General features: G+C 46.2%; 1 protein-coding gene across 1 annotated transcript; it reads right to left on the bottom strand.

Annotated features, from left to right (window-relative positions):
* Nucleotides 1-1,673: 1,673 nt before the first annotated feature.
* On the bottom strand, nucleotides 1,674-12,458 carry DISP2 (dispatched homolog 2 (Drosophila)). The gene is made up of 7 exons (XM_010088062.1): nucleotides 12,274-12,458; nucleotides 10,237-10,266; nucleotides 8,055-8,178; nucleotides 7,357-7,472; nucleotides 6,772-6,890; nucleotides 5,717-5,814; nucleotides 1,674-5,096 (listed from the first exon to the last, which is right to left on the bottom strand). The coding sequence occupies exons 1-7, from the start codon at nucleotides 12,432-12,434 to the stop codon at nucleotides 1,674-1,676; spliced, it is 4,071 nt and encodes a 1,356-aa protein (XP_010086364.1). The 5' UTR covers nucleotides 12,435-12,458.
* Between the last annotated feature and the right edge of the window lie 1,476 nt (nucleotides 12,459-13,934).

Raw genomic sequence — 13,934 nt, forward strand, 5'->3', positions numbered from 1 at the left:
GTGGTCCACAGATGGGGCGAGCGCTGGTTCCCCTCGTAGCTGCCCTCAGGGGGGCCGGCCGCTGGCGGGAAGGACCTTCCCTGCCTCCCACTGCCTCGTTCTGTGGTTTGGGCACTCGAGGCCTGGAGCCCCTCAGGGCCTCTGAGCACTGTGGAGCCGTGCCCTCAGAGGGCCGGTGCTGCTGCTGTGTGAGGCGGTTAAAATTGCCCTTCCATCCTGTGAGGGCAAAGGAGGCATCTGTATAAAATGTTTCCTGACTTTATTAGATGGTTTTGCAGTGTTTTCCAACACCGTTTTCAAAACGGGTGAGTTGTGCCTCCAGACAGTGATGTGAAAAGCTCCTGGGTGGCGAGATTTCGGTCAGAGGATTCCGTCGGCGCTGGCTCACAGGCTGAGGGCAGCTCTGGTTCCCAAAACACCCGCCTGAGTGCCCAGTATGAGGATTGCACTATGAAAACGTGAAACTGAAATATCTCGTATGTTTCACAGAGTTATTAAGTCTAAAGGCGTGTGTTCCTCATCCACATTGGGCAGTTGTGGCCTGTCTGCCACAGCGCAGAGGAAACTACTTGTGGGTGTCCGAGGGAGCAAATCTTTTTAAGCTGTATGCTTTCCTTTTGATGGTTATGTGGGAAAATACATTTGGCACTTAAAAGATGAAGAAAACCACAGTGTTCTTTGTGAAAATGAAGCATCACACAGATTTAGGAAAGTTTGTCATAAGCGTTTATTTTACATCATCTTGTATAGAGAATGTTTGCTCCTTTTCAGCAGATAAAGGCAAAGGAAGTGTTTGTTTTCCTGTTTGTTTCTGGTAGAGAAAAAAAACCCGTAAAATTCAAGATTCACAAGATAAGCAAATTTTTAAAAGTTACATGTTTCTGGGGAATGCCTTGAGTGGAACCAAGCTATGAAGAAAACACACAAAGCACCCGAGTCACTGAGGGACGAGGACACTTTTCTCAAATGGGGGAATCTTGCGCTGAAAATCTTTGGCAGTACTAGAAATTCTTCTGATAAAACAAACCAAAATTATTACCAAAAATAGACTCGGGGTGGATTCTGCAGCCTCTTCCATGGTGATTAAGAGACTGTATCAAGTCTAAAGTCTCAATGAGATTTTTTTTAATAATATCTGAACTATTTTGATGAGATCTGTGAACCTGGACTTCACATAAAGCAGTTTCTAGTTCATCAGAAAATGAAAGACTTTATTAACAATACACTCTTCACTTGATATCTAGACTTTCAATAGTTGTGGGTTTGGGTTTTGGATTTATTTATTTTTTTTACATTGTTAAATATCTGGGGAGATTCACCTCATTATTTTTCTCCTATGTGACCTTGACAAGAAAACAAAATCTAATCAACTTGTAGGAGATGACAAAACAGGTTTACTCAATAACAGGTTTACTCGTTTTGCAGTACAGCTGTGAATATGGCACCAGACACTGGAAGGTCAAAGAGCTTGTACTCCATCAAGATTGATCTCGCATCCTCTCACTAGTGTCAGATTTGCTGGTTCTGTGAAAATACAGGTATTTGCACAGCTGAAATACTAAGAAATAGTCTCAGCTCTAGGAGAGGTGGCAGGAAAAAACTGATATTTACAGTTTCAAGAAGATTTCGACTTCCCCTTTCCCTAGCAGTACAGTTTTGTTTTCTGCAAGGTTTCAACTGTTGTAACCAGAACTTTGTGCACTAGATCGTTTGATCCAAACATCAGGCATGTCTGGTTGGCTGTTCGGTAACACAACGGGACCTTCACTCCCTAATCCAAATCGATTTTTCCATGAAGAGCTGTTCTGCTGCGATGCTGCTGGAGAGATATCAAAGACAGTCTCCCTCAGGTCCAGCCGCAGGGTATCTCTCTTCCCATTCAAGTAACCTCTCTCTGTTTGACTGTACGAATCAGACAGCTCTAAGACATCAGGACAAGAACTGGCTGATTCAGCGAGCTTTAGGCCTTGCTCAAAATCACTAATCGACGTCTCACTGGAGATGTTGAGCATGTCAAAAGAGCTGCCGAGAGAACAAAGGCATCTGTGAGTTTTGTAGATGTCAGCAGCAGGGAGATGGCTGTTGTCTGAGGTATAATCCGACTGCTGCTGGGCAGTGTCACTAGAGCACTGTGATTTATTGAGCTGCCCTTCTTCCTTCATGCCAGCCGGATGGATATGATCCAGCCCAGACCCGTCCCAAGCTTTCCGACCATACTTTTGACATTGATAATCTCGGCAGAGTCTCTCCCTGTGAATTTCTACTTCTGAGCTGCTGTGCTTGTACGGAGAGGAAGTTTGCAAAGCAGGACACTGGCACAGGCCAGCCTGCTGGTCTCCAAGGGTCTCCTGCAGATTCTGTCTCTCTCTTTCAAGGGAGGGGTGCATTCCTATTCTGGGGCATCTGTTGTCTTCAACTTGGGTATCATCTTCAGAGAGCACTGACGGCCGGTTGGACAGCTTGCTCGTGGAAGTGCTGTTGTCAAAACTGTCGCTGAGTTTTCTGGACAAGGGCTGGAGCTCATATTGCTCATTTGCAGTGTTGGACTCGTGGACCTTCCGCAATCGGTTTTGCTTCTCGTTCCCCCCACAGGCAAAGCTTCCATTCAGCCCAGAGTCATCAGAATAGTCTTTCATGGTGTGGGCACAAGGCCAAAGAATCTGCCCACAGTTCTTCTCTGGACCAAAGAAGCAGCATAATGACTGGAAGAAGAAGCTGGCAAACCCACAGCTGATACACTTGATCATCATGAGGAATATCCCCAATTTCCTGTATGCCAGGACCGTTGCAGGCAACATAATGACCCCTGCAGAGAAGAGAGCAGAAGCTGCCATGGCCGTGGCACAGCTCATCTGCTTCAGGGAAAAGGCCACTCGGCTCAGGCGGTCAGAGTGGGGACACAGATGATAGGAGATGCAGTAGTTGACAGTAAAGTCAACAGAGAGACCTACTGCAGCTGAAATGAAGAGAGACTCCACTGCGTTGAGCTGCCACTCCAAGAGGACCAGCAGACCAATAGTTACCAGGACAGTGCCCGCGATGGCAGTAACAGAGAAAACGCTTAGGAGAACGTTCCAGGTAGTGAGCAGCATTACCACAAAGGAAATGGCTATGGAGAGCCCCATGGCCACCATCGTTTCTGTGCTGAGACTGTGCTGGAGGTTATATAGCTCTAGTTTACTGGTAAACCATCCATTCTGAAGCCCCACAGGGGCAGTTTTCATTTCCTCTGTTACCCAGAGGTTGATTTCCTCATAGAATTGTTTGGCTTTGCTGTAGTTGAAGCTATAGTGATAAATAGTTTGAAACTGTAGCACTAAGGCAGCGACATTTCCCTCCCCATCAAACCTGAGGCCCAGATCATATGTTTCTGCTCCTTCCCTGCCCTGTTCCAGGAGCATAATTTTGATGCAGTGTAGGAAGACTTCGCTTCCATAAGGGAAGGAGAACTGGTTACAGCAAAGGTTGAAGCTGTGGTCTCGCTGGGAGCACTGGCGACTGTCCATCCACCTGAGGAACACCTCCATGAAGCACACGGTAGATTTCTGCTCTGTGTCAGGGTAATAGAAAGTCTTGTTCTTCACTTTTTGGCAGAATTCGAGGAGCCACTTCTGGGCATCAGGGGTTTGGACTGTGAAGGTGATGTCTGCCACTAGGGTGCCGTTGCTTTTTGGATTGAAATGGTCCCCATTATCCACAGGCAGAATCCCCCAGACTATTGTGACAGGCATACGCTGCCCTTCTCCATGCTCCAGCCTCTCAAACATGAACTGGTGGCAGTACTCGGAATCGTACCTCTCAAAGGGGTGGCTCAGTCTAAACACCTGGACAGATGACGTCTCGAGAGTCGGGAGTTTGAGTTTTGGGTTGGAACAGGAAATGTAGGCACCTCCTATTGCTAAGGCAGCAAACCAGCAGATCCAGATGTACCGGAACTTGATGACCCCACAAGGCAGAAGCTTTTCAAATAGCAGCTTGGAGGTTTCAGACAGAGTGTTCTGGAGACCCCTGAGAATGTAGTGGAGGGAGAGAGGGACTCTCTTCTGGCCAGTGTTGTTCCAGTAGTCTTCTGGCTTGTAAACACAGGTCGTTGCTATGTAGCGCTCGTACAGCACAGCCGACGAAGGAAGCCAAGTCATCGTGAACACCAGATTGATCAGCACGGAGGTGCCCATGTAAATAGCAAAGCAGCGGATGGCTATGATATTGCTAATGTAGCTGGCATAGAAGGCAGCACCTGTGGTGAAGCAAGATGCCAGCATGAGATATGCAAAATGGTGCATGGTTTGACTCACCCACTGAGAAAGCCCAGCAGATGGGTTCTGGCTCTTGCTGAGGTTCCAGAGGTCGAAGAAGACAAAGGTGTGGTTGGCACAAATGCTGCTGAGAATGACAACGGCCGTCAGGTTTACAAAAGGGAAATAGGTGAATCTGAAGGCCACCTTGTACAAGAAGTAGGAGATCATTAGAGAACTGACAACAGCGAGCAGGACCATCAAGGTAATAAAGACTGAGCGTAAATAAAAATAAATGCTTAGAAAAATAGCTAATATTGCCAGGACTGGATACTTAGTATCCAGTAAAAGATAGTGCTGGAATAGTTTCTGTTTAAGGCCCAAGTCCATTCCAGTGATGGATGTGTAGTTATCAAACAGGTCCCAGGATTCGAGGTTGTCTAAGTAGATCCCCATCATAGATGCACCTTTCCTTGTAGGCAAAAACAGCAGGCTGTATTTGAGAGATGGCACTTGGTACTCAATCGTCTGGGGACTAAGAAAGTCTCTGTCAACCAAGAAGTGAAGAAGCTGGTAGATGGCATTGAAGCGGGTACATTTTTCTGGGACTCGGGCACACTGAGAGTGTTTCTGTCTCATAGTCTCGGGACCTATGCAAGACGGAGTGAGGATACCTTTGTGGTAGTCTGGGGCACAGGCACGAAGGAGGGCCAGGGTGTGGGAGATGTCTCCTTGGGTTATCTCCAAACAGGAAGACCTGTTGTACAGAACAGCAATGTAGTTCCCCAGGGACCAGCTTGGGCAGCATTCGTTGGCTTCAGTGCGTTGGCAGAGGTCTCTAAAATGAACGTGTGAGCGTATCTGAAAAACAGAGGAGGGAGCATCATGTCAGACCCTCCCTGCATGCATCATCTTGGAGCCCCGTAGTATTCTCTGCAATAACCCTCCCCTCCAGGTGTACGAGCCATGGCTCGCCATCCTCCCTGTGACAAAGTGCAAACGCTAAAGCTACTGAAACATGCTAGCCCTTTGCAAACATTACACCCAGGCCGTTATTTATATTCTGTAACCTCTGATTTTAAAATTTGCATCCTGTGGCAAACGCAGCTAATCCAATTAAACTTCCCACTTGCAAAACTTGCTGTCACAGTCCAGGATGATAGCTCCATTTTGGTAATTAGGTTTTGCTGCCCAAAATTCTCAGCAGCTTCTGATAGACACCTCTGGCTTCTGGACCAAGCTCTGGTTCAGTGTCCATTTGTTCTTGTTTAATAGCAGCTGCTACTTTGCAGCTGGACTTCAGTGGCAGGTGGAATCATCTGTGTATTGCTAAGTAGGTAAAACGCTTTGGAGTCCCCTAGGCTGAAACCTGTTCCGTAGCTTATGTTATTTTTGTCTGGCTTCATTTCAGCTAGAGATTAAAGATTATGGCAGTCAGAAAAGAGACAGCATGTATGTATGTTTTTCCTGAATTTACTAACCTTGTCTTGTTCAATTTGACACATGGACTGAATAGCTTGCAAGTTCCATAAGCTCCCAGCAGTTGTGGACATAAATACCAGCTGGGAATAGCTCTTTTCTGAAATAAAGAAGAAGAAAAAAAAAATTTAAAATAATTAGGTAATGAAGATGAATCAGCCAAGCTGGTTGGAGTAGACTCTCTGGTCATAGAAAAAAAAAAACAATATCATTGTCTATATGACTGCTATGGAGGACTCCCTGAAGGGAAGCAGGTCACAAAGACAGTAGCTTGTAGTGGGTGGTAGCATCTGCCTCGCGTGGTCTGACCTCTGTTCCTTGCCCATCTGTCAGCAGCAGGAGGGCAGCGTTGGGGCATTTTCAAAATACATTCTCTATGCTGTCGGCATACCCTAGTGATGGCTGGCAGCTGGTTCTGCACCCCTGTTACAAGTGAGGAGCTTGAGTTCAGCCAAAAACTCCCAAGGACCTGCAGGTTTGGTGTTTCATTGGTTTCAGGGGTGGAGTAGAGGCAGGGAAGGAAGTAAAAATATCTGCCTGCTGTTCCTCTTTCTTCTACTTACTAGTGTCCATTTTGTGGCAAATTTGGGGTGTCTTGGAGTTTTCATCTTTTCTCTCCAGTTTTTACTGCCATTTACGTTTTTCAAGAAGAAAAGAAGGAACAGAGAGGGAGTGGGAACAGAGAGGGAGTGGGGCTTGTGCCCTTTTTTCAGGTAATTCACTTTTGATTTGGGTAAATTATGAAAACATTAGTCCTTTTATTGGTGCTTTTAAGGTATGATTCTAAAGGGTAAAAAAAGAAGTATGGCAAAAATTAAGAGGGAGAAACAACTCTTCTCCAGAATTTCAGAACAAGCCCTTTCTAGCCACTTAGTTATGGAGTGCTGGAAGATCACTCTCCGAAAGGTGGCTTAGCTTTCACCGGGTGGTGTTGCGTGCGCTGCGTTCTTAGGGAACTTTCACAACATTTCCCCATGTCCTAAAGAGCTCTGACATTTCTGTGTGCTGTTGAGTTCTGGGTGTGTAGCACTTACTACCCCATCAAGATTGCACTCACCTGGGGGACCACAAAAGAAACCATCTGCGCCGTAGATTTGTTCCACCATTCTCCGTGTCCTCGCTTCTTGTTCTCCCTGAGCAGCCTTCTGTCCTCTGCTAATGCCAATGTCATCATAGCTAGCAAGAGATCAGATTATTTGTGTAACTAGAGATCAGCTGGCTATGAGTTACGTTCACTGCCAACACTCTGGTGCCACACGTAACACTGCTGCAGCAATAAGAGTTTTAAAAGAGCATTGCTTGGCTGGGGGCTTTTCGATATGGGGTTGACTGTGCCCCTTTCTAGGAAACTGCATGAGACTAAGTGAGAAACTGCATCCCCTTGTGCGGGCCTGCTGAGTTGCCTCTGCAGTCTCTTAAAGGTCAACAGTGAAGTAAACGCATGAAGAGTTTAGAACGTAATTCCTGGTTTGCAGAATAGGGAGTTCAAGTCCATTGCAGGCAAAGAGACTAAACTCTCCAGTGCCTTGATCACTTTTAAGCATAGCATACGTGTTGTAATTCACATAGATATCTCGGAACATTGAACCTATAACTTTACAGCCAACATCTTCCTCAAAGCCCCCAAACCAAACTCAAATACCTTTTCTTTTCAGCATAGGGAGAAAGGGAAAAGGTCTTCTTGTAGCCTGTATGGCTCTCTATGTTCCTCCACACAACGAGCTTTCTGCCAATGTCTGTATCTCGCGGCTCGAAACCCTGCAGCCAAGCAAAAGGATTTTGTCAGCAGCTTGCATTTTAGTTTATCTTAGCTTTCCTCAGTCCTCCTCCTAAACACAGAAACTATATGAGAGTATTCCTGCATCTTGGAGAGATACACAAATTGAATTTTCCCTGGAAATACTGCATCCCAGAGCTGACAGAAAAAAAAAATATTTCCTTTCTTTTTTGGGCAAGGGTGGCTACAGTTCTCTCCCCCTGATCTCCACAGCATTGCTGAGAGATGGGCTGGTGGCTGCCTCTGGCAGAGGCTGTGCTTTTTCTGTGGTGTCAAATAAACAGCAAATACTGTGCGTTACTCTGACTCATTATGTTCATCCTGAAGGAATCTTGCTTTGGCTGCATGCGGTGAAGATGTGGGTTAAGGACAGCAGATCACTGATAAACACGGTCACTTCTTCTACTGGCTTTAACGTCCTTGATTTACTGTCCTGCCTCGCTGCTGCTATCTGCAGAGAAGGAAGGCAGCATAGGCTTATTTTATATGGTAGAAAGAATATATCTCTGTTTGGCCCGTGTTTTTCTTATGTTCATGTTGATGTATCGTCTGTAGGGACTTACCATTAAGGGTTCTGAAAAGTCAGGCAAATTTCCAATGAGGAGGCCAGCTAACGTGCAAACCACAGCCAGCACGGAACACAGCACCAGGACAGCTGTGGGCCACTCTGCGATCATCTGAGAATAACTGGAATCAACAGGAGAAGAGAAAATGCAGGTGTAAAGGCGCTTCTGCTGTTAGAACAAAACCTGCTGTTGAACCAATGTAGTGTTAGTGAAAGGAAGTAAAAGAATTAGGGCTTTCTGGTTTGAGCATTTATTTATTGAAAAGCTTAGAGGCTGTAGTACAGCTATTAATGAACATATTATACCTCCAACTGGATGTTTGCAGGCAATTCTAATTAACTCAGGTAATTACATTTTGCCTCCCTACATTTTCCTGCTTTTTCAATCAGAAATAATAAAAACCAGACTCTTGCATCCTAGGGCAAAATGAAGCTTTAAATATTTAACTTAAAAGATTGCATTTAAAAAGAGCTGCTTCTTTTTTTTCCCCCCATTGAGCAATGTCAGCCAGCAGCTGCCTAGCAGCTTGGCCTGCGTATTTTCAGCCTGAGGACCCTGGGAAGTCTTGGGGCTGTTCTGAGGGTCCCCTAAAGACAACTAACTCAAGCGAGTCCATTGTTAGTGGTCTAAATTCACTCACTCTGTAGGGGCCTGCCTCACTGTTGGGAAATGTACGGACATCTGCACAGCAGAAAAGGATGGAAACTGCCGATGGGATGTGTAACCGATGTTAGGATTGCCAGCCGCATTCACAGAGTGGACAAGTGGATGAGTGCACCCCACTCTGGTCTCAGCCTCAAAACCAAACGCTGAGCCCACAACGAGAGCATCTGCAAATGCAGCAGACCAGTTATCCGTCAGGGTTTGGAGGACAGCTCCAAGCCCACAGGACAGGGCTATGCCTGCAGTCCCTGCCAGTGTGGTATGGTGGTACGCACGTCTTTAATGACATCTCTGTACAAACAAAACCCTTCCAGAGAAGCAGCTTACTCTGGCCAAAGGTACTTTTGGCAGTTCCTTTAGTTTTTAAGAGCTGATCTAAAATTTTCCACCCAAGTCCTGTTTTTCTTTTGGGAGAAATTGTGTCTCCTATAGGATGATCTGTCAAAGTTACCATCCCACGTTTTTTTACCAGTACAGGTTTTACTGCCACAAGATTTTTGTCTTCCTCAGAAAATCTGTTACGAGATAAGGTATTGGAATGGATTCCTGCTCTGGTTTGGCAGGGTCTAGGTAGTTCTTCTGTATTCTGATGTATTTCGGAAAGATAAGAAATTCTTTGTTTAAAAATAGCTGACAAATATTTGAGCTTCATGAGGAACTGACATATTTATGAACTCTAGAGCAGCTGTGCCCGTGCGATCAGCCTCGAGGTGTAATGCTGCTGCTTGCCTGCTCTTTCGCTCATCTTGCCTCTGACTTCATTGAGTCAAATCGTGCAGTGACTTCTCATAATTACAAATTGTCACAAGCCCTTCAAACAGCTTTTCACATGACTTCTGGTCAGGCCTGGTATTTTTTTCAGTTTAAGACTGCTTTATCAACTTTGTTTTAATATGTGAAGTGTTTGCTATGAAAATGAACAAAAATTGCCCTTTACACATTAGTGTACCTAATTTCTGGAGGCTGTTTTGGGTGATTCCATGTCCAATTACCAGAAGAAAAAAAAAGAATCAGCTGCAGTATCTGATGGTGGAATAGTTTACAAAAATCAGCTTTTAAACAGAAGTTGAAAGCAATCAAATTATTTTAATTTTGAGAAACATGTTAAAAATTCTCTGTCTTTTGAAAAGGTGAACTTATTGCATGGATGGACTGTCCTCCTGATTGCTCATCTGGTGGGCCAAGATGGATTAATTCTCTCTATATCCACACACACATACTTATAGGATTATTTTATATATATATAAAAAGCTATTGTATGGATTAGAGCCAGGCACCTGCCCCAAGAACAACTATCAAGACAGGGTTGCTATTCATTAATGCAGGTTAAATTGATCTTCCAAGGAAACTGAGATTTCCCCCCATGGATGGGAAGCCCTGGCTGGGGAGCGCTGACCTTGCCTCGGAAGCTGGGCCCACCAGGGATGTCACCGGCAATAATTCTCTGCGTTTCCTAATGGCAGGGTAGGAGAGCAATGATCATAGGGTAGGAGGACTATTTTAATATTAAACATACCTTTTTGGCATCCTGAAAGCTTTGTCATGTCTGCAGACAGGAAAAAAAAAAAAGATGCGTTCATTTATTATTTTCAGAGGAAGCACGGTGCTGGGCGGTTAACGAGCACGGTAACCCTTTCAGGGCTGTAAAGAACCAAGCTGAGCCATGGCTGCTAAATGAATTAATCTAATGAATAACAGTCTTTTCCTCTCCTGTTGGCATTTTCACCAGACAGGACAGGAAGACGTAGTCACTCCTTATTTTTGCTCCTCTAAGAAAACCCTGTAGAAAGTAATGGATGTTAGCAGTGTAATCCCATAGAAATTGCACCGCAACTCTACCCGTGAAAATCTTACCTGTTGTCCTACTGAATTTTTAAATTATTTCTTGACAAGAGCGTATCTCTCTATTAAATTTCATCAGGTGGGCTATCAATGCTTGTAGATAGTTTTTATTTCCTGTTCAGCTCAGCAGGGATTTTCCAGAAGGGTGGCTCTTTTGTTTCCTGGGCCCTTCCAAGGACAGCATTTGTCCAGTCTGGAGGAGCAGAAGGCCAGTGGCGCTGCTTAGAACATTTTATCTGGGTTTCCTTCACAGAGGAGCATGTGTCATTCCTACTTGTAGGGCTCTGGGGAATGAAATAAAGAAGCATCCCCAGGGTATCCAAGGTTATGTGTGTTAATGAATCCCTGAGGGCAAGCTTTCCACTGCCATCTTCACGGGAAAGCTGTGCCTCAGTGTGTCACCACATCTGAAGGACTTTCCGTTCTGCTCTCCATTTCCACTGAAATGTCCCCTTGCACTATGGCCCCGCCTGACACGCCCGTGGGTTGCAAAGCAGCTTCCAGTGAACTGCTCCCAGCTGTGGCTTCCTGCAGCCGTGCCAAGCGCTCCCTCCTCCCTCTGCTCTCCTCCTACACTCTTGGCTTAAACGGGGAGAAGGTCCTGCTGCACTCTGACATCTGCGTGGGGCAGATGGCTCTGCTCTGTCCTGGGCAGCTGGCTGGTGACCCTGTGGCAGCTCATCCTTCCCGGCAGGTTGTTATGAATGAAATAAATGAAAAAGCAAGGGAGTAGAGCTCCCCGTGGAACAGTCACTCTCAGTGGCATGGGTAATAAATTATATTGTGTTTTGCTTATCACTCTAATGCTCTGCAGGTTTGGGAGAGAGGGGAGCAAAGAAAAATCCTCACCAGATTATTACAGAGAGGTCTCTCTGGCAGCACAGTGCCCATCCTGTGCTAATTCTCTCACAATAGCTTCTCAAGCAGATTTGCTTGGATTAAAAACCCCATTCTGGCATTATTATGTTATCACTTTTCTGTCTGCTAGTGCCGCGCATTCTGCCAGGGATTTGCAATCCAGCTGTGTTTCCTACTTAAATAACCTGTTATGGAGAACGTAGTTGACAATTTTGTTGATAGTGTATGAGCTAAAAAGGATCCAGGCTCCACTCCTCTGGCTGCAATTGCTCTGCAGTGCAAACAAGAGCAAATTAAGTCCTCTGTTAATGGCTAGAAAATGAGACCATAAAGGGCTTTTGTGCCTAGCCCTGCACCGCTGTGCAAAGGCGAGGAAGGAGTCCTGTGCCGTCTTTTATTGGGCTTTGGTGGTGACTGCTGTTATAGCACAGGGATCAGGGTCTTTAGCACCAACAGACTCCAAAAGGCACAAGCAGCGAGGATGGATGGTGCTGGCTGGAAGGGGCAGAGGTTGTAGCTCAGGTTGTTGGGGATGCTCATCCTGTATGTGTTCTTACAGCGCCGCCCAAGAAACATCCACCACCCAAGCAAGTCGCTGGGCACTCAGCACACAAATGGAGTTTGCCCGATTCTGTCATGGACAATGCAGAATTTACACCTTTGTGTTCTCCACAGAGGGGGAGAGAGCAGACTGGGTCCCTCTGTGCTTTTTGGGGCAGCTGCTGCCCCAAGCTGAAGAGCAAACCCATGTTTCATGCATCCTCACTCAGACCCTCCTCATCCCCTCCTGCTCCCCTGACAAAGCTCAGGAGATGCTCGAGAGCCCCTGAGCCGCTCGCCACGTGCCTCTTACCTTACTGTTACAATGTGATGCTGCACCGGCCGTCGCTGCCCGGGCGACCACTGTTTCCAGGGGGTTTCTGAGGTCTCATGGTGGGAAGCTGAGGCAGGATCACTGCTGGAAAGGTGGGAACACAGCATGGGCCTCTCGCCATGCCCGGGGAGCGGGGGCATGCTGTAGCTGTCTCGGGGCTCCTCGTTGCAGGGGTAGTACAGGTGATGCTGCTGCGAGTCCTGGGAGCTCGATGGCACCTGGCCATTGGACTGGGTGGAGACTGGCCCAAGTGTGTGGCTGGAGGAGGGCAGGTGGTCTCCTCCCAGTCTGGGGGATGTGGGAATGGGGCAGTGATGGACCGGGCAGATTCTTTCCCAGGAAGTGCCACTGTAGCTGGGCTCAGTGTTCGCGATCTCTGGCATGGCGAGACAGGTCTGGCAAGGTCCTGCATTTTGTTTTTCTCTGTCAGAGAAGACAAGGGTATGGTAAAACAGGAGAGCAGTAGAAAGGCAACGCATGGGAATCACATCCTGCAAACTGGAGACTCTCACGGGCCTCCCACATAACACACAGTGTAAAACCTCACCCACCATTTGCTGTACCAAGAGACAGACTCTGGGCTCAGCTGGATTATGCTTTTTATAAAGATATCTGTGACTCAGTCAGGGATTCCAACTGATGGAGATTCCATCACACCTTTGTGAGAGTTGCTCCAAAATTTTGAAATATTGAGTAACATCCCCCTCAAACAATTCTCCAAGATATTTCACTGCTGAGGGGGCAGAACACCCCAGCAGGGTCCTAACTCAGGACCACAGAGTGACTGCAGAGATCTGGGGAAATGGAAACCAAAGGAGGCTGCGTGTGAAGAAGGCACTCAATTGTCTGTGCTTCTGGGGAAGATGAATTTGTTTGATTGCCCTGCAGAAGGACTGGCTCTGCTCCACGTTGGCAGAGTAGGAGAGTGACTCATCCCTGGCACTAAGAACAGAACAGTGAACCCGATGGCTGTGACGGTGTAAAAGGGGCCTCAGCCTCCAGCCTGGCACGTGCCCTAATGGCTCCCACGTCCTGCAGGCTCTCCACTGGGCTCTTCAGGATCATTTTAGACATGGACTGCTCCCAGGGATGTCAGCAACAGATATTATTGGTCTTGGTGTGTAGGAAGGGGATGGACTGGGATGTCTCAAGATCTTTTGAAGCCTGACTTTCCTCTGACTGCTCCATTTACTGAGACAAAACATTTGCAGACTTCTCCCAAGTAATGAGGTCTCTGCAGGATATGCTTTCTTCTCTCCAAGGAATTAAAAAAAATATTTCAGACAGCCACGGAAAAAGACAGAATTTTAGCAATTACAAGTCTCTAGAATTGCACCCAAAGTTAAATGTCATTATAATATCAATGACAAAAGGGATTTGAAGGACACTATTAGCTCAGTATTGCTTGAAAATTGGTATTTTTTACAGAAAGGACATATTGGCCTTGGCAGCTTGTACTGTGTACTTTCCAACATCCATTGAGTTTATCAGCACTGAGAAACTATATTTCATGATTATGCAAAATGGTCTTATTTAATGAAAATCATTAAATCAGTAATGTTTGTGGTAGTAGTTATACCAGTGCTGGTGTGGAGACTCATGGCACAGACATGGCACTCAGCTTTACTTGCACAGTGTAC

The sequence above is a fragment of the Pterocles gutturalis genome, unplaced genomic scaffold (genome assembly GCF_000699245.1).
Source record: "Pterocles gutturalis isolate BGI_N339 unplaced genomic scaffold, ASM69924v1 Scaffold51096, whole genome shotgun sequence".
NCBI lineage: Eukaryota > Metazoa > Chordata > Aves > Pterocliformes > Pteroclidae > Pterocles > Pterocles gutturalis.

Bases quoted from the DNA above. Each gene is read 5' to 3' on its own strand.
- DISP2 (XM_010088062.1), bottom strand. From the start codon at position 12,434: ATGCCCCCGCTCCCCGGGCATGGCGAGAGGCCCATGCTGTGTTCCCAC. The intron at 7,473-8,054 runs GTAAGTCCCTAC...GCTTGGCTGCAG, and splicing joins ACTTTTCAGAACCCTTAATG to GGTTTCGAGCCGCGAGATAC. The intron at 5,815-6,771 runs GTGAGTGCAATC...TCTTTATTTCAG, and splicing joins TTTCTTTTGTGGTCCCCCAG to AAAAGAGCTATTCCCAGCTG.